Consider the following 18,745-nt stretch of genomic DNA (forward strand, 5'->3'; position numbering starts at 1 on the left):
TTTTCGATGATGAGCTAAGCTTACATCGATCTTCCTTGTCATATCGTATTGCCTTGAACAACAAACTTGATTTCGAGTTTCTGACGTACCCATGGTTGCAATAACCTTTCGCTTCATCATTCTTTTGACTTGATGTCATCACCAATCGATTACATCTTCTTGAAACCTCTCGACAAATTTGTCGTGATAATTGTCAACAATTTGACTTCTTCCAAGTTGTGTGCCGAATTCTGGAAGAGTAATACCACCCTTGCCCCCTAGATGATTTGTATTAACATCGACAACATTCTCGCATTCCCTGCGACACAAACTTGGTCATGTTTTGTGTAGTTTCCTTTCTATCCAACTTATATTATGATTCTATCTTGGAGTATTACCATCTGTTATGTCAAGAATGTTGAGGGAATTACCTCAACTATTAATTCTTGATATAGTAATACTTCTCACCATCACCATTCTTTTCTTGGTCCCCGTGTTGGTTCTAACCGGGATACCAACAGGTGAACGGTGATGTTTGGATTCTGCCCTTCTAGCAACCCTATTGCTTTGAAGTTAATGGTCGACCGTTCATTCTTAGACTATTGATTATTGAATCACCATTCTAACATTGATCATGCTACCTAATGCCATATTTCGGGCGCACCTTTCAACCAATGTTTAATTGCGTATGTTTTCCTCGAGCATACCTCATTATATCATTTGATCTGACAAACGTTATCTCCTTGATCGCATAATTGTGGAAATTTATCTGTTGGAAGTCTCGATGAGTTGTTGCTGAGTTCATCAGCCACCTCCTCATTCTCTCCTTGGTTTAATGATCAACTTTTGTTTCGGAACTCGCTTCCATAGTTTATTTCCCGATAATCTTACAATGCCATCTCGTCAATTTGTGTCGCACCTTTTTCTTCTCAGGCATCCTGACTCTGAGGTATCCTGACACCAATGATCTGAATCTCGGTCAGATATGACGGTTGGAACATATTTCCATGAGATATAACATTGGTCTTTATATCTCCCAATAAGGTGATGTCATGCCTAGCAAACCTGGTCGGAGGACGTATCGTAATAGTTTCCTTTTTAGCAAGGTTAGCCATTCTTCCATGAGGAAATTGTAAGACTTATTTTATAAGTTGTTCCTGATGAATCCTTTGTATATCCAAGTCCAACCTTTGCTTGAAGACCATGTCAATGCTATCTCGAAGCATGTCTGTGGTACTCCGATTTTCAACAGGAACATTTGAAGCCCAATGCTAAATGTTTCTTGCTAAATTATCCAAACACCGTTGCTTGGGTAATGTCATGAAATTTCTCTCCCCTGCCTAAAGGGTTTTCTACATTATATCCTGTCATGGATATCATGCTCTGCTTGTCCTTGGGAAGGATATACCCCTGAAATATGTGTTTAAATACATTTTCCTTTCCATTGTTTTGTTTAATCTTTCTTGTGATCTATATGATCTAAGCAGTAATAATTTACTGCTTATGTAAACACCTCGATGTACAACTCTGTCAGTAAGACCGTGTTACTATTGTTGATGACATTTTGGTATCCACCGATGGACGAGAACTTTGCCTATTGGTCCGCCTCGTTTCAACGAGCAGGAAAATGGTTCTCTTCGTCCCTCGCCTTTGGTACCAACGATGCTGCCAACATAACTGACTGGCTATTCTCTGACATGCCTTGCTTACATGATCGTGCAAGACGTCGCCCCTCTTCCTACTTTTAACCCACATGGTGGGCCCATAACCCACAGTTTCACAGGATCGAAACCTGACTCTCCTATACACCCCCTGTTCCCAAGGTTGTTCCTCGCACGTGGCCTCGTATGTAATTCACGGGCCACCTTCCTGGTGATCTATTTTGGTAATAGACGCAATACTTAATCTCGTTGCTCTAGACCCCTTTCACACTTTGTTTCAGGCATCGAACGATTGCCTACCCACTCGAAGCTTCACAAGATACCTCCTTATTTTGCTCTCGATATTTTCTTAAGTTGCAGATCAAGAGTTACGTTCCGCCACCTTCCCAGATGTTATCGACCAGATAGTTAACCTTGCAGAGCTCCGTTCACCCAGAATACACCCCCCTTTATTCTTTCGTAAGTACGATGGAGTTCCCGAAGGCAGGATGATGACATCATCACGATGACCTGAAGCAGTGGAATGAAGACATCAATGTAATGGGTCAATCTCTTCGAGAAGATCAGCCAAGATCGAGAAGATCCGTTAGGATTTCGTAACCAGACGTTTCCCCCTTACCCTACCTCTTAAATCTCGGGACGAGATTTCTTGTAGTGGGGGAGATTTGTGAAGCCCGGATAATTAAGCTACAGTAATCCCACGCTAATGATGCCACATCACCACGGTTACTGTTGTTAACCTCGTGATGATTCGAAACCGTTTTAAAATTTAAATTCAAATTAATGTCAACAATAAAAGTTTTCAAAAGTTAAAACAAAAATGTTCGGGAGGTGCCATATTTTGCACATATAAATATGGTGTAATAAACACATTTTTATAAAATGCCTAGATATTTTATAGTGGATGGAAACAACATAACAATTAAATAAAAAGAAAAGCAGAACCTAACTAAAATAAAAAGACAAAACAGAATAAAAGAAAAATCCCCCTGGCCTAACTAGGCCAAGCGGCCCAGCCAGGCCGCCCCACCCCCACTGGGCTAACTGGCCTAGCCGGCCGGCCCACCCCACTCCCCATAACCCCCTGGCAACCAAACCCTAACCCACCGACACCCCCCACTTCCCCCACTTGCTCGCTCTCTCCCCTTCCCCCGATGCGATCTGGATCGAGGCAACCACCTCAGCGCCCGGCGCCCTCTGCTTCCCCGGCGCTCCGCCGTCGCCAGGCACTTGCCGGTCCCCCACCTGCGCCGCCCCGTCGCCTCGCCTCATCCCCGCCGGCCTCCCCAGGCCTCGTCGCCCATCGACGCCCGTCGTCCCCGCCGGCACCCGACCCCGGCAACCGCCGACATCGTCACATCACCGTCCTCTCCATCCTCGACCTCGTCCCCGCCGTCGCTGGACCCCGCCGCATCAATCTCCATCGAGCCCGCTGCCCTGGACCCTACTCCCCGCCGTGAGCCGCCGCCTTTTCCCTCCTCCTTTCCCCGCGTCGGCCGCGCACTCGCCTTCCTCGGCTCGCCTCGTCACTGCGCGCCCCGGTCCCCACCGTCGTGCATGCCCGCGCCCGATGCGCGCTCACCGTGCCCCCGTCCGCGCGCTGGTCCCCGTCGCCCATTGCCTTGCCTGCCTCCGCCGCGTCCCCGTCTGCGCGCGCGCTCCCGCAGCCTACCTCCCGCTGAACCGCTCCTCCCGCTCGTCTCTGCTGCTGCGCTTTGCCGCAGCCGCCTCCAGCCACCTTCCCCGCGCTGCTCACCTGCGCCCGCGATGCCCCGCTGTGGCCTCCGCCCCCCCTCGCGCTCCCCCCGCGGCTGGCCCGCCGACGCGCCCGGCACTCGCCAGTATGGCCGCGCCCTTCTGGGCGGGCTGCCTGTCGCCCTGGCGGGCTGCCCACTCCAGCGCTCGAACCCGCCGAACCCGCTAGGCCCCCTGGGGCCTATGACAAACGGGGCCCAGCCCCAGAACGTTTTAAGAAAAATGAAAAATAAAAACGAATTAATAAAATTTATAATTAATTAATTAATTAATTAATTAATTAAGTTAATTAATTCTATTTAATTAATCTAATTAACTTGTTAGTTTAATTAAACAGTAATTAGTTTAGCTAAACCTTAATTAACCTAAACAGTGTATGACAGGTGGGTCCCAGTGGACCCACACGTCAGTTTGACCAGTCAACACCTCTGTTGACTGCTGACGTCATGATGATGTGAGCAAACACTATTTTGGATAATGTTGAATTAAAATTAAATAAATAAATTCTGAAAATGATTTAAAAACTTTAGAAAATCATATAAAATAAACCGTAACTCGGATGAAAATACTTTCTACATGAAAGTTGCTCAGAACGACGAGACGAATCCGGATACGCAGCCCGTTCGTCCGCCACACATCCCTAACATATCAAACTCGCAACTTTCCCCCTCCGGTTCATCTGTCCGAAAACGTGAAACACCGAGGATACTTTCCCGGATGTTTCCCCCCTTCGCCGATATCACCTCTTACCGCGTTAGGGCACACCTAACACCGCTGTTTGCTTTGTCATGCATCGTTATGCATTTGTTTGCATTGTATTCATTGTTTCCTCCCCCTCTTCTCTCCGGTAGACTACGAGACCGACACCGCTGCTGGTGCCCCGACCGACTACGCTGTTGACGACCCCTCCTTCTTGCCAGAGCAACCAGGCAAGCCCCCCTTGATCACCAGATATCGCCTATTCTTCTCTATACTCTTGCATTAGAGTAGTGTAGCATGTTACTGCTTTTCGTTAATCCTATTCTGCTGCATAGCCTATCTTTGCCACTACTGTTGTTATCTTTACCTGTAATCCTACATGCTTAGTATAGGATGCTAGTTTTCCATCAGTGGCCCTACATTCTTGTCCGTCTACTGTGCTATACTATCGGGCTGTGATCACTTGGGAGGTGATCACGGATTTATACTATATACTTTATACATTATACATGTGGTGATTAAAGTCGGGTCGGCTCGTGGAGCACCCGCGAGTGATTCACGGATTGGGGGCTGAAAGGACCTTTGTCCCGACGGCCCTCTGGGTGGATCTTTGTGGCGGAGCGACAGGGCAGGTTGAGACCGCCTAGGTGAGAGGTGGGCCTGGCCCTGGTCGGTGTCCGTGGTTACATCAATTAACACGCTTAACGAGATCTTGGTATTTGATCTGAGTCTGGCCATTTGGTCTATACGCACTAACCAACTACGCGGGAACAGTTATGGGCACTCGACGTCGTGGTATCAGCCGAAGCCTTCGCGACGTCAGCGACTGAGCGGCGCGCGCCGGGTTGGACCGCGTAACGTGACTTCCTTTGAAATGGAGGTTGCTAGGTCTGCTCTCCGGCCGCGTACGCAACGTGCAGGTGTGCAATGAGCGATGGGCCCAGACCCCTGCGCGCATAGGATTTAGACCGGCGTGCTGACCTCTCTGTTGTGCCTAGGTAGGGCTGCGACGTGTTGATCTTCCGCGGCCGTGCATGACCCAGAAAAGTGTGTCCGGCCAAATGGGATCGAGCGTGTTGGGTTATGTGGTGCACCCCTGCAGGGAAGTTTATCTATTCGAATAGCCGTGTCCCTCGGTAAAAGGACGACCCGGAGTTGTACCTTGACCTTATGATAACTAGAACTGGATACTTAATAAAACACACCCTTCCAAGTGCCAGATATATCCCGGCGATCGCTCTCTAGCAGGGCGACGAGGAGGGGATCGCCGGGTAAGATTATGCTATACGATGCTACTTGGTGAACTTACCATCTACTCTCTTCTACATGCTGCAAGATGGAGGTGGCCTGAAGCGTAGTCTTCGACAGGATTAGCTATCCCCCTCTTATTCTGGCATTCTGCAGTTCAGTCCACCGATATGGCCCTTTACACATATACCCATGCATATGTAGTGTAGCTCCTTGCTTGCGAGTACTTTGGATGAGTACTCACGGTTGTTTTTCTCCCTGTTTTCCCCCTTCCCTTCTACCTGGTTGTCGCAACCAGATGCCGGAGCCCAGGAGCCAGACGCCACCTTCGACGACTCCTACTACACCGGAGGTGCCTACTACTACGTGCAGGCCGCTGACGACGACCAGGAGTAGTTTAGGAGGATCCCAGGCAGGAGGCCTGCGCCTCTTTCGATCTGTATCCCAGTTTGTGCTAGCCATCTTATGGCAACTTGTTTAACTTCTGTCTGTACTCAGATATTGTTGCTTCCGCTGACTCGTCTATGATCGAGCACATGTATTCGAGCCCTCGAGGCCCCTGGCTTGTATTATGATGCTTGTATGACTTATTTTATTTTTAGAGTTGTGTTGTGATATCTTTCCGTGAGTCCCTGATCTTGATCGTACACGTTTGCGTGTATGATTAGTGTACGATTGAATCGGGGGCGTCACAGTTTATTTTGCCCAAAACTTGCCCAAACCATACAAGTTAGTTGCTAGAGAGGCTGGCGTGAGTTGCCCAGATATACATTTTAGAGGCAAATTGATTTATAATTGGAACCAATTACTATTTACAATAGGATATGTTGACTACATATAAACATTACTTGACTAAATCACCAAAGTTTCATAGTTTTTTTCATCAAATTGATACACTGAAATAGCTTTTCATTTTGGTTCACCAAACAAGCAAACCATTTTGATTGTAACATAATTGACAGCTATTAATTGTCTGGTACAAGACCCGTCTACGTTGTCATCTTCAGCAACTCCTTGCTCCTCGGCTTCCACCCCATCGCCTCTAGTCTGATGTCACGGTCAAAGGCAAAGTTGCCTAAATAAAAATCTTTCGCTAAAAAACCCTCTAGTTGTCTAGGACAAAAAGACCTATTGTTTGGGGGCGACAAACTTCACACCAGTTTTGTTGTCTAGGTGGATAGAAGCAAAGTTCTCTAAATGAAAAACCATTAGTTGTCTACCACAAGTGGTAAGTTGCTGGGGATTGGCAACTTCACATCATTTTTGTTGTTTGGGGGAAGAGGCGAATCTGCCTGGGTGTGGCAACTTTACGAAACTTTGAAAGCAACTTTCTTGCTAAGGGAGGCAACTTTAATGGTACACATAAGCAAGTTCATTACATAGTGTGTGCTAATGAATTTGTCTACCTTTGTCTACAATAGTACAAAGTACCTACTGTCGATCCTTAGTAGTCTCCCATTGCAATTTTTAGTCGCCTATTTTATGACTGGTAAGTTGCTTGACATTGCCAACTAGTTGCCTACCAATGACGCTTAGTTGTGTGACATCACTAATTAGTTGCCTACCATACTATGAAACTTGCCCAACAATGTTTCTAAGTTTTGTCTACCTCTAAAGCTAAGTTGCTTATAGTACTAGAAAGTACTTCTAGGCAAGTTAGGATAATGTTATGATACTTCTAGTCATGTTAGGCAACTTTAGAGATGATATTATGCAACTTGAGAAATGACGTTAGGCAACTTGGCAGTCATGGTCTCCAACTTTTAGAGGGAAGCGTAGGTGATATTAGGCGATAGAAAAGTTGCACCATATAACGCTAAAGTTGATTCTTCTAGTTGTGGCAGCCAATTTAGGAGTACTTTGGGGTAGATATGTAATCGTGATAGGCAATCTACTTCTAAGTTTTTTCATGTAGCACCAAAGTTGCCCCATATAGCAATTGATTTGCTTCCTATAGAACCGGTAGCCAACTTAGAAGAAATGGGATAAATATGTAATCGCAATAGGCAATCTACTGCAAAGTTGCTTTCTGGGTCACCGAAGTTGCCTCGTACGGCTGCAAAGTTGCTTGAAAAAAAAGTTCATCGAAACATACCCATATGAGATCTTGTTTTGAAGATATTGCTACGAGAAACCTAATGGTGAAAATGAAAATTAATTTTGACGCTCGGTTTAAAAGCTGCAGCTTTTTGAATTTGTTTTGTCATGAAATTAAATGCACGTGACATATTTCTAACTTGTTTGCCGCATGCTATTGCAGGAAGGAGTTAGAGCAGATGGAACCACGGGTGGAGCAGTAGAATCCGGATGGAACCACTGGTGGAACGCACGGGGCTATCACTTTCCACTTTTGCATGGGGGACCAAAACTTTCCTAATAGGGCAGGTTGCCAGGAGTCCATACGGGGCACTCGATTGCCAGCTAGTAGACGCGTCCTATATTTAAAGCGGCTAAGCAGGGGCTCCTTCCATGCATCCGCAATTGCGGAAGAGGGCTCTTTCCTGCCTGACACGTAGCAGTAAACAACAGTGTTTGTGAATAGTACATTCACATAATAGTGCCTGTGAACAGTGCATGAGGGTGAACAGTACCTGATCGTAAACAATGCAAACAATATTTCTGAAAATAATGCAAAGACACATAAAAATGGTACAAATGGTAGATACATGTGCAAACAATATTTTTCATGTGAACAGTATTTTCAGAAATAAAAATACAAACAATTTCTTAAAAAAAACTGAGTTTTTTTACACATTAAAGACAAGCGACACTTCTACTAGGTTTGTGCAAATTTTCACATTGAGATGACATCCGAAAAGCTCGGTACAAAAATGATAAAAAATCCAGAGCTCAAATTAGCTTCCTCTTTTTTTTTCCCATTTCCCCTGAGTGATTTATGGCAAAACAACACGTGGAGACACTTGTACTTGGTTTGTGTAAATTTTCACGCTGAAATGACGTCTGAGAAGCTGGGTGCAAAATAAATAAATAAAATCAGAGCTCAAAAATATTTTTCCTCCCCCCCCACCCCCCCCCCCCCCCCCCCCCCCGAGTGAATTACGGTAGAACAACACCTCTTCACAAAGTATTATCTTTTCTTCTAGCTTATGCATCGCACCCGGTTTCTTCTTTTTGAATTTTTTAGCCTTCAAGTGTTAAACACGTGTTCAGGTAGTGGACAGTGCACATAATAATTTCTTTCTTTCCTCCCTTCTCATAAATCTACAATAATGTGGATCAAGTACAAATGAAATTACATACGTCTGTATATATAAAATAATTAAACAAGAAAGAGCTCCTCCCATGCAATCCCATTGTTGGGCGATGGCTCTTCTCTGCACAACACGTGTCGTCGTTTATTTTTGGGTTCAGTCTGGATATGTTCTCTGCACAACCATGGTTATGCTGAATATGTTATACTTCATATGTTTTATCATGGGATTAACGACGAATCAAAATCTATTCTTGATTTAAGTGCAGGAGGACGTTTTAGGTCTCTAACTCTTGAAGAAGGAAGAGCATTTATAGACAAGATCATGATTGCTAAAGAGAAGTGGAATATTGAGGAGCTAGTAAAGCCCACTGGAAAAATATATCATATTGAATGTATGGAAGAATTTTAAAAGGTTACTCAGGAAAAAGGTAAACCTGTTGAACAAGTTATTAACGAAAAAGTGGATATATTTAGTATTTACCAGCAGGAGGACGAACTACAAGAAACAATGAATAAGTTCAAATTACACCAAGACAACTTCAACAGAGATTTTTGAATATGTATCCATCATAACGAAAAGGTTATAGCCTACCTTTCCGATGAGGTAGAAGGGTTAAGTCATGTGGTAACGAATCTTGATAAACACTCTCGTCTGATAGAAACCCAATGTTCTCAAATTTTTGAAACACAATCTTTGATCCTTGCTCAGCTAGATAAGGATAACATTGTTTCTGCTAATGAAATTGAAACTCGCAGTGGTAAAAGAACACATGACCCTAAAGGTCCAGAGTGGTACGAGAAGGAATAAGAACAAAGAAGAAGAGGGAGTCAAAGACAAACCCTAGAACACAGAGAGCTTCTCTCTGGAGAGGAAGAACTGGAAGAATAGGTCCATCAAGATGCACTAGATAATGAAGCTGATAAAGAAGTTGACCCCGATGCAGAAATGGTGGACGAGGACGATAACGAGGAAGAAGCAACACCAGAAGCTGGAAGAACCAAGGGTGTATAAGAATTCCAGACCACCTTTATCCAACTAGGGGAGAAAGTAGCCAGACATCAAAGAACAAAGAAAAAGGTAAGAAGAAGGAAAAAGATAAAAGTAAAACCAAGAAAACACTTTCCTTATACTAAAGCGGTAAAACCGCCTTCAAATGATGCACTCTACTCTTCCTTCCTACAAGCTATAGCTGATCTCAAGGTTTCTTTGCATGTGATTGATATATTAAAAATTCCTATCTTTGCTAAGTTTATGCGAGATATCGTTAACAACAGGAAGAGTTTGAATTTTAAAGAACAAGTGGCTACGATAACGAAATATCCCTTTCGAGATAAAATACCGGAGAAGGTAGGAGACCCAGGTATACCTACTATATCTTGTTCAATTGGTAATCTTGATATAAATAATGCTCTATGTGATGTTGGAGCAGGAGTGAGTGTAATGCCTCGCTCTCTATCACAAGTTGAACTTGGCAGAATGTGTGCCTACAGGTATAACCTTGCAGATGGCAGATAAATCTACAAAGAAGCCAATTGGAGTGGCTGAAAATGTGCTATTAAAATTAGATGGGCATATTATACCTACTGACTTTGTCATCTGATATGCCCAAAGATGAAAATTATCTATTATTCTCGGTAGGCCATTTTTGAATACCGTAGGTGCAGCATTGGATAGTGCAGAAGGAAAAGTAACCTCAGAATTTACGATCAAGAAATACTAAGGTACTTTTCGAAGAAGCCAACATCGAAAGAGAAGTATATTCCACCACCTAAGCGAGTATGTGCGGTAAGTAAAGAGAATCTCAGGCCACCAGAGACCTGAAACACTATTAAAGTATGAGGTTGAGCTTAGGAACCTAAAAACTAGCGCTTAATGCGAGGCAACCCATCATTTAGTCAATTTTTTTCTTTGTTACATTACTCTCATAAAGGATCTGATGAAAAACTCTCGAAAAAGTTTATTTTTGACTTTGTGTCATAGGATAAAGATCGAAGAAAGAAGATAGGAGGAGGAAGTTCAAGAGAAAGGAAGAGAAATGAGAAAGACGACGTAATATGCAAGGAGCCACGATCGTTTTAGGCGCTCACATGGAAATATGGGGTAAATGTCAAGAAGACCAGAGAGATCGATGGTGTTCCATACGATCGCAACCGCTCGTATGCATGGTCGTATGGAACCCTTGCCGAAAATCATGAAACGAACCCAGAGCAGAATATGGTGTTCCATGTGACGACAACCGCTTGCATGGGCGGTCATATGACGCCACGACCAGAACGACCAAGTTGAAAAGAGCGAAAGGCGGTCTTCTGTACAAACACCCTCACCCATATGGAGTTCTGCCTCAAACGTTTATCACCTCCAGAGAGAATGACGGCATTTCATACGGGTGTTGGCGCTCATATGGGTGGTCTTCTCAGGTACGCAAACCCTAGATCGTCTGATTTGAATGTGAGACGACGTTCCATACGAGCGGCCCCGCTCGTATGGATGGTCGTATGGAGTGAAATTTCATATATGCAGCCGCCAACGCAAGGGAATCTTCTTCCTCCTCCCACTTGCGCCTCCAACTCTCATCTCTCTCCCTCTCTCTCTCTCTCTCAAACCCTAACAAAATCCTCAAAATCTCCTGTTTCTTCGCGGATTTCGTTCGTTTGATCCGTCCATCTTCATCCTCGGTGAGTTTCTCCACAGATACATGGTTCAGTTGCAAGTTTTCACGGTGATTTCATCCTTGTTCTTATCCAGATGAGATGCAATAATTTTCATTTTTCCCATTCGATTTGGACGTTAGGATTCAGTATTTGGTTAGGATCGATCTTTGGTAGTATTAGAACTCGATCCCCACATAAAAATTACATTTTTATGTTGTTAATTTTGTTGTGTGTAAAAAATGATGAAATCGGCCATTGCCGTGGGGAAGAAGGTGATGGGCTCGCATTCGAAGCATTCCTGGAGCGAGGGGGAGAACCTCCGCGCTACCGTGAAGGAGTACGCGCAGGTCAGCAGCCGGAAGATGACAACATCAATTGTAGATTGTTTGCACGTACTGTCATAGAAGATAGAAACCATTGATTCCACTATTAAGAAGAATTGTTCATAGTCAAGTTGAATGATACTTTATTGGAATTTTTGGTGCACACGTATGTTTATGCTATCTTACACGCAATACTTTTGTAGCATAAGATAATAACATGTATCCATCATTTCTTAGATGTTCGAGCAGCAACAAATACCACCATGATCTGAATGGCAGTGGCCATGCTTGAATTCAAAAAATGCGCAATGTCCCATGCATGGTTCGTCAGACACATAGTCTCCCTCGCAGGCTTTGAACTTCATACATAAGTTGGGAATTGGGGTTGGTTTTGGACCTACCCACAACAAATATATCAACATTAGAATACATAAATTACATAAGTTCATGAGTTGGTTTAAATTACACACGCAAAGGTGTGCACATATGTTAATCCACAAATGATCAGGAAAATGATAGAAAATTGTTGTACCTGCATGGCATGATAGTAGAATGCTAGACACCATTATAAGAGAGCCACCAAGCATAGAGCTCGTGTGTTCATCTTGGTAAGTCCCATGAGGAGTGGCTTGCTAATTCCTTCCTCCTACGTATGATTGTCCTTGCAGTTTATATTGTCAACCTACGCTTTATGTGTTGGTGTTTATATAAGCACGATCGGACCATGGAGTATCAGTCCTCACCTTTCTATTTTTTGATGGAATTTATTAGTATCTAAATAAACAAAAGCATATCTTGTGGATAACTTGTTATTGATTGGTTCTAATTTTTGAAACAAATTAGAATTCTAAAATGATATAAATATCACATTAAAATGTATCTTTAGATAGTTGGTATTTGCTCAAAAAGGTGGATTGTTATTTTCTTCTAATGTTTGGCTGCCAGAATTAGTTAGTGTTAAATAATGTAAAAGCAGGCCCGACCCTAGGCCTTAGGTAGATTTTTTTTACAAGAGATATAACAAAGACAAGAATGTACGGTGAACAATCACGAAAATATGAATGGACCTTGTGCTTTAGACTGGCATGCTCCCTCCATATCTTTTGTAATGATATATCTCTGATACAAGCACCCCAAGAACTGAGAATTGGTGTGCCCACAATGTACATTCCCAACAAACATAGCGCGGTTCTGTTAGTTAAAGAGGTAAAAATACTAAGAATTGGCACATAAGAGCAAGCCAAATTGGATGCCAGGAGAGCTGTGGAACTCCCTCATGGCTTGGTGCAAAATGTAAGTGTCGCTAAAATAGGCACTCGAGTGTCAGGCCTACATTATTTTATATGAAAGGAACCAACCACTTATTGAGAGAAATATGAACAGGGCGACATATGGATGAGAAGGGAAAACCTTTTGGGGATTGTTTTCGCTGTTTCATTCTATAATCAATGCACAGTTGGTTTATTATGTCTAGTGATCTCATTGTGGAAGGGCTTGGAGTTTGGATAAAAATCTTGGGCACATGCTTTGATTTTCGCTATCCAATTTGGTTGGAAACTAATAACTTTGCCCATCTGCAACAGAAACGGCAGTGCAGATCAGGGACTTGTTAGTCCATGTCCTTTACATCATAGTGCAAAAGGTATTCTGCAGTAACATTTTGTCATTTTTATTAGTATAATCCTGAATTTTTTAACTGCTTGGTATGGCTGCTGAGTACTATCAAACTATATTCATATTTATTGTTTTCCTCAGCTGTAATTGCATGCAGAAACATACCATCTACATATACTTAATAGGGGTAAAATTAGTTGCACAGTTAGTTTTGCACCTGAGAGAACTCCCACTTAATCGCTATTAATCTTGTGAGGTCCGTGGAACTGAAGAGCGGAATATCCAAATGGGGGATGAACTGAAGTGTTCATGTGCACGTACCTCCCAGCGAAGGTAATGAACTGCTCATCCCCGCTCTGGAAGAACGACAACCCAACATGCATCGGCGGCAAGATCCAAAGTTGCTTTGCATTCCTCAAAATTCAAAGTTGTGGCGACAAGACAACCTATTAATCTAACATAGCTTTAGATAACAACTCAGTGACCTTTTTCTTGAATGCAAAGGGTTAATTAAAATTGCTTAATCTAAAGAACGAAAGAAAACGGGCTGACACATGTTGCAGTTCTTGGAGTAGTAGAATAGGCTGCTTGAGAAAAATTAAGACATGCCCAAAACTTAATTAGGTGCACTAATTAAGTATGAAATATCCAATGCATCCGCTGCGAGAAGTTCAAGATACTTAGAAACATAGTAACATATTATAGACTACTATAGCTTTGGATCTTGACGAAAGTGAGAAAAAAAATGCTTCTTTGTCATACGTACCAAGAAAATCAACGCTCGTATACCTGGACCTCACATCGAATGCCGAGCCGTGTCTTGCTCTCCTAGTTTCTCCACCTCGACGGCGTTGTTGTGATTCCCACCACTCTCCGCAGCCGCCGACCCTTGCACGACCAGAAACAAATCAGCGAGGAGCAGGGATCACATGGGAAGAAGTCACATGAGCACGATGACCAATTACCTTATCACCTGCTTTTCACTCCTGCATGGGAGACGATGTTGTTGCCACCATGTATGTCCAGCTTCTCCATCCATCGCCCCAGATCCGTCAGTCTTCGCCCAGCTATTGGGACGGTGATTGTGGTGGTGGCGACCTGCATAGTTGGGCATGAAAAGACACAGAGCATGGCAGCGATGGTGCCGATGGAGTATACAGAATTCTGTCGGCGATCAGCATCCATACGCTACCTAGCACGGACGTACCTCTCCTTCTCCTCGACCTCTGCCGCCGCCGCCTCCATCATGTGTCTTGGCCGCCAGGCGTTTTTGGTGTGGATATGAGCAGGGTTTAGACGAAGACGATTCTCTCAACGCCCAGCACATTCGCGCCACCCACCGCAGGCCACTCTTGAACTCTCTATCAAGTCTAGAGGGCTCGTTGACACATCCAGAAATCACGTCACATCCGCCTCTTCATCGTCCATTTCTTCTACAAATGCGTACATACATACATGCACGTCCTCCGTCGCCTCGCACATTCCAACACATACATACGGCTACTGCTAGCGATTGCAAGAAAGAACCCTACAAGTTTGAAGGAGAGAGCAACAGCGATCACTCAACGAACTAGCGATTCAGCGAATGGCTCTGGCGCGGAGCAGCGGCGTGCTCGGCAACCCGCTCTCGGTGGACTTCTGGGCGGACGCGGACCCTTTCGGCGGCGCCGTCCGCGCCCTCGCGGAGCGCTGCCCCGTGCTCACCAACGTCCGCGTCGACTGGAAGGAGACGCCCGCCGCGCACGTCTTCACGGCCGACCTCCCCGGCGTCCGCAAGGGCGACGCCAAGGTGGAGGTCGTGGACGGCGACGTGCTGGTCATCAGCGGCCAGCGCGCCAAGGAGAAGGAGGAGGAGGAGGGTGGTGGCAAGGACGAGCGGTGGCACCTGGTGGAGCGCAGCAGCGGCGGGTTCGAGAGGAGGTTCCGTCTGCCGGGGGGCGTGAGGGTGGACGGGGTGAGCGCGTCCATGGAGGACGGCGTGCTGACGGTCACCGTGCCTAAGGAGGAAGTGGCCAAGAAACCGCAGGTCAAGGCCGTGGAGATCGAAGGCTGAGACCACAAGAATATGTAATAAGGATATACATGGTTGAACTATATATGCATATGGTACGTACGACCTACGTACGTGCTGTTCCAACTACTCGTATGTTTTGTTGTTTGCTAGGTGAGCGTGCTCAGCGCTTGTGTGGGATGCTGATACCGTATCATGATGCGATTACAATAAATTCGAGCAACATGTTGTACTCTATGTTTTGTAACATGTATGGGTTGTCACCCTTTGGTTTTTCTGGCAAACAAATACTCCCTCCATTCACAAATATGCGATGTTGGGGATATCTTAATATGAATTACATAAAGACTGAAATGAGTGGAGAAACACGCTAAAACGTGTCAATATACATTTCATTTAAAAAAAGTTAAACCATCTTATATTTTTGAACAGAGTGAGTAGAGGATAGTACCATTCCCAAAATTAAAATCGACCACAAATGGCAATATGCTTATCATCTTTTATTTTAGGCCACCCCATCTCTAGATAAAATATTATCCCACAATGACAGCCTATTTTTGATCCATTTATGCACCTTCACTTAGGAGTAGCGTCTTAGGGCATCTACCACGGTACATACCTAACTAGGCGCTTATGGACGAAAAAAATAAATGTTATTTTAAACAGCATGTGCGCCTCTTGCGGGAGAGAAGGGCTGGGCGTTCGATGCCTGCCTTTGCGCCGATGCAGCGGCGTCCGATGCCGGGATTACTGGGCCTAACTGCCACTCAGTGGGAAATTTGATAGGAAATCTATCCTGGCGCCTCCCTAAGCGTCCGACGTTGTAGATACCCTCCATTGTACGGCGCCTGCGCACACGTTTAGGCCTTGTATAATGGGAGGTGCTTAGAGAGATGCTTAGAAAAATAAACCGGGTTTTTCTGAAGCACCGGTGCCTATTTCTACAGGAGAGACGCTTAGTTAAGCGTCTATCCTGTATAAATAAGCATCGGTGCTTAAGAAAGCCTGGTTTATTTCTCTAAGCACCTCCCCTAAGCACCTCCCATTATGCAAGACCTTAAGGAGACAAAAGTATATGGTAAAATAAACTAAAATCAGCTAAATGTTCGCCGAGCGCTAATGTTACGCCCTAATTAGTCATTTGCAATGCCTTTTCCTATTGTTGCTCCCCTATCCATGAAAAATACTTGCATCCAATTTTTTAGAACTATAAAAGTGTACACAGATTTAAAAATGTTTGCGAATTTGATAAAATGTTTGTGAGACCAAAACATGTTTTCACATTTAAACAAAATCACTGAACACAAAAAATATTCACGAAATCAAAAAAAAAGTTCAGCAATATAAATGATGGCCGTGAATTCATAAAAAGTTCACAAATAAAAAAAAATGCTCGTGTATTGAAAGAACCTTTGATAATTTAATAACGATTTTAAAATAGTATTTGAAGATATAAAACTCAAGAATTTGGAAAGAGCACAAGATAAAAAATGTTCATAATTTTTAAAAGGATCATGATTTTAAAGCGTTCCGACTTCAATAAATGTCCATGATTTCGAAAAAATTCCTGAAGTTGAAAAATGTTCATGAATTGAAAAAAATCACGAATTTGACAAATCTTCTGAATCTAACAAAAATCATGAATTTGAAAACAAATATGGGTTAAAAAATGTTGACAATTTTTCTGAAAAAAATAAAGTGACGAGAAAATAAGAAAAAAGAACAATTACATAAAAAACCGGCTGAAAAACCCTATAAAACGATAATAGAGAGAGACAACATGGGCTGGCCGCTGGGCCAGGTTCGCTGGAGGCCACAGCCTCGTTTTGTTTGCTCGTTTGTTTTTCGCTTTATTATTTTATTGTATTTATATTTAGAAATGTTATAAATAAAATATATTACATAAAGAACTTTATTTTAAAAATTGAATAAAAATGTTAACCAAGCATTTAGTAATTGGTACATGTGTATACAGAAAATCTTTCTCGTGTATACGAAAAATGTATACAAAACAATATACAATGTGTGAAAATTTTGATCATGTATTTATAAAATATTAATAAAGTATTTAACAAAATTAGCAAGCATTTGAAAATATTAAATATGTATAGGAAAAAGGTTGAACATGTTTACAAAATATTAATCTTGCATTTGAAAAATGTTAACCTTGCATTTGGAAGAAAAATCAAGCATTTGAAGAATGGTAAATGTGGTTAGACAAAAAGTTCACCATGTATTAATAAAATGTTGATCTTGTATTTCAAAAATGTAAATCAAGCATTTGCAAAAGAATGTTAAATGTGTATAGGAAAAATGTTGACAAAGTAATAAAAAAAATGGTAAACTTGTATTTTATAGATGTTAATCAAAGCATTTGAAAACTGTTTAAAATGTGTATAGAAAAAGTTGAAACTCTATTAAAAAGTTAATCTTGTATTTGAAAAGTGTTGACAATGTGAATAGAAAATATTGACTGTGTACTAAAAAATATTAAACTTGTATTTTAAAAATGATAAACAAGTATTAGAAAAACGTTCCTGACGTATACGAAAAAGGTATAATGAAAACCTAAAGAAACATTAGACATTTGTGGAAATAAAAAATGATGAAAACCGAGAAAGAAACATATAGAAAACGATGAAAACCAATTTTTTTTTAAGAAAACCAAAGCGTAATGAAGAAAACCTGTTAAGAAAGCAAAGAAAAATGGAAAACTGAAGAAAACGGCCCGCTTACCCTTTTTCTTTTCTGCACTGCAAAAATGTCAACCCGTTGTGTGATTCAAAACCGCAACCTGCTCGATCAGTGTAAGCCGTAACAACCAACTAGACACCACAACTTGTATGATTGCTTACATCTTTTTTTCTTTCCTCTTTCCTCTTTCCTCCTTTTGTTTTTCCTTTTTCTTTTTTCTCTATTCATGTTTTCTTTTTCTTCCGTTCAAATTCGTGATGTTTTTTTTATCAAAATCGATAAACTTTTTCAAATTCATGAAGTTTTTATAATATCCGGTGAACGTTTTTTCAAAAGTGATGAAGTTTTTTCGGATTCGCGAACTTTTCTAGAAAATCCGTGATTTTTTTTCCAAAATCAATAAAAAATTTCAGTTTTGTGCACTTTCTATTATCAAAACTACTCATCAACCCGTGCACCTGCACGGGCTAGCTATTTCGAATACTTGAATCATATATTTGAAAAGCATTTTATGCGAGTTCTGTTCATGAAATTAAATGGTAAATGTGTACTTTACTGAATGATTATTGTTAAGAAAATCCAATATTTTTTACAATAAGTAGGGTGAGATGACCATATTTCTTCAATTGGTACTTGAGTGGACTATTTGCGGCTGTGATCTTCAATGGTTACAAATTTATTTCTGATATTCCAATTGTGTTCTTGTTGGGCACTTTAGATTTGCGAGCATAATCATAATCACACATATATATGTATAAACCTTATTCAAGAAATTTTTCTTTCTCCCTTCGCACTGGATACTCATAAAGCATTATTTGTTTGAGGTAAAGTTCCAACATGTGACATATGAAGAGTGGTAGAAAATATGATTTATTTCAGTCTGTAATTTATAATA

At 42.4% G+C, this 18,745-nt stretch overlaps 1 protein-coding gene and 1 long non-coding RNA gene across 2 annotated transcripts; one reads left to right on the top strand and one right to left on the bottom strand.

Annotated features, from left to right (window-relative positions):
* Positions 1-11,609: 11,609 nt before the first annotated feature.
* On the bottom strand, positions 11,610-12,140 carry LOC120975278 (uncharacterized). The gene is made up of 2 exons (XR_005771061.1): positions 12,064-12,140; positions 11,610-11,928 (listed from the first exon to the last, which is right to left on the bottom strand). It is a non-coding gene; the product is annotated as an uncharacterized lncRNA (long non-coding RNA).
* A 2,563-nt stretch (positions 12,141-14,703) lies between these two features.
* On the top strand, positions 14,704-15,202 carry LOC109777353 (16.6 kDa heat shock protein-like). The gene has a single exon (XM_020335995.2). The coding sequence runs from the start codon at positions 14,731-14,733 to the stop codon at positions 15,196-15,198; it is 468 nt and encodes a 155-aa protein (XP_020191584.1). The 5' UTR covers positions 14,704-14,730; the 3' UTR covers positions 15,199-15,202.
* Positions 15,203-18,745: the final 3,543 nt, after the last annotated feature.

This window comes from Aegilops tauschii, chromosome 3 (genome assembly GCF_002575655.3).
Source record: "Aegilops tauschii subsp. strangulata cultivar AL8/78 chromosome 3, Aet v6.0, whole genome shotgun sequence".
NCBI lineage: Eukaryota > Viridiplantae > Streptophyta > Magnoliopsida > Poales > Poaceae > Aegilops > Aegilops tauschii.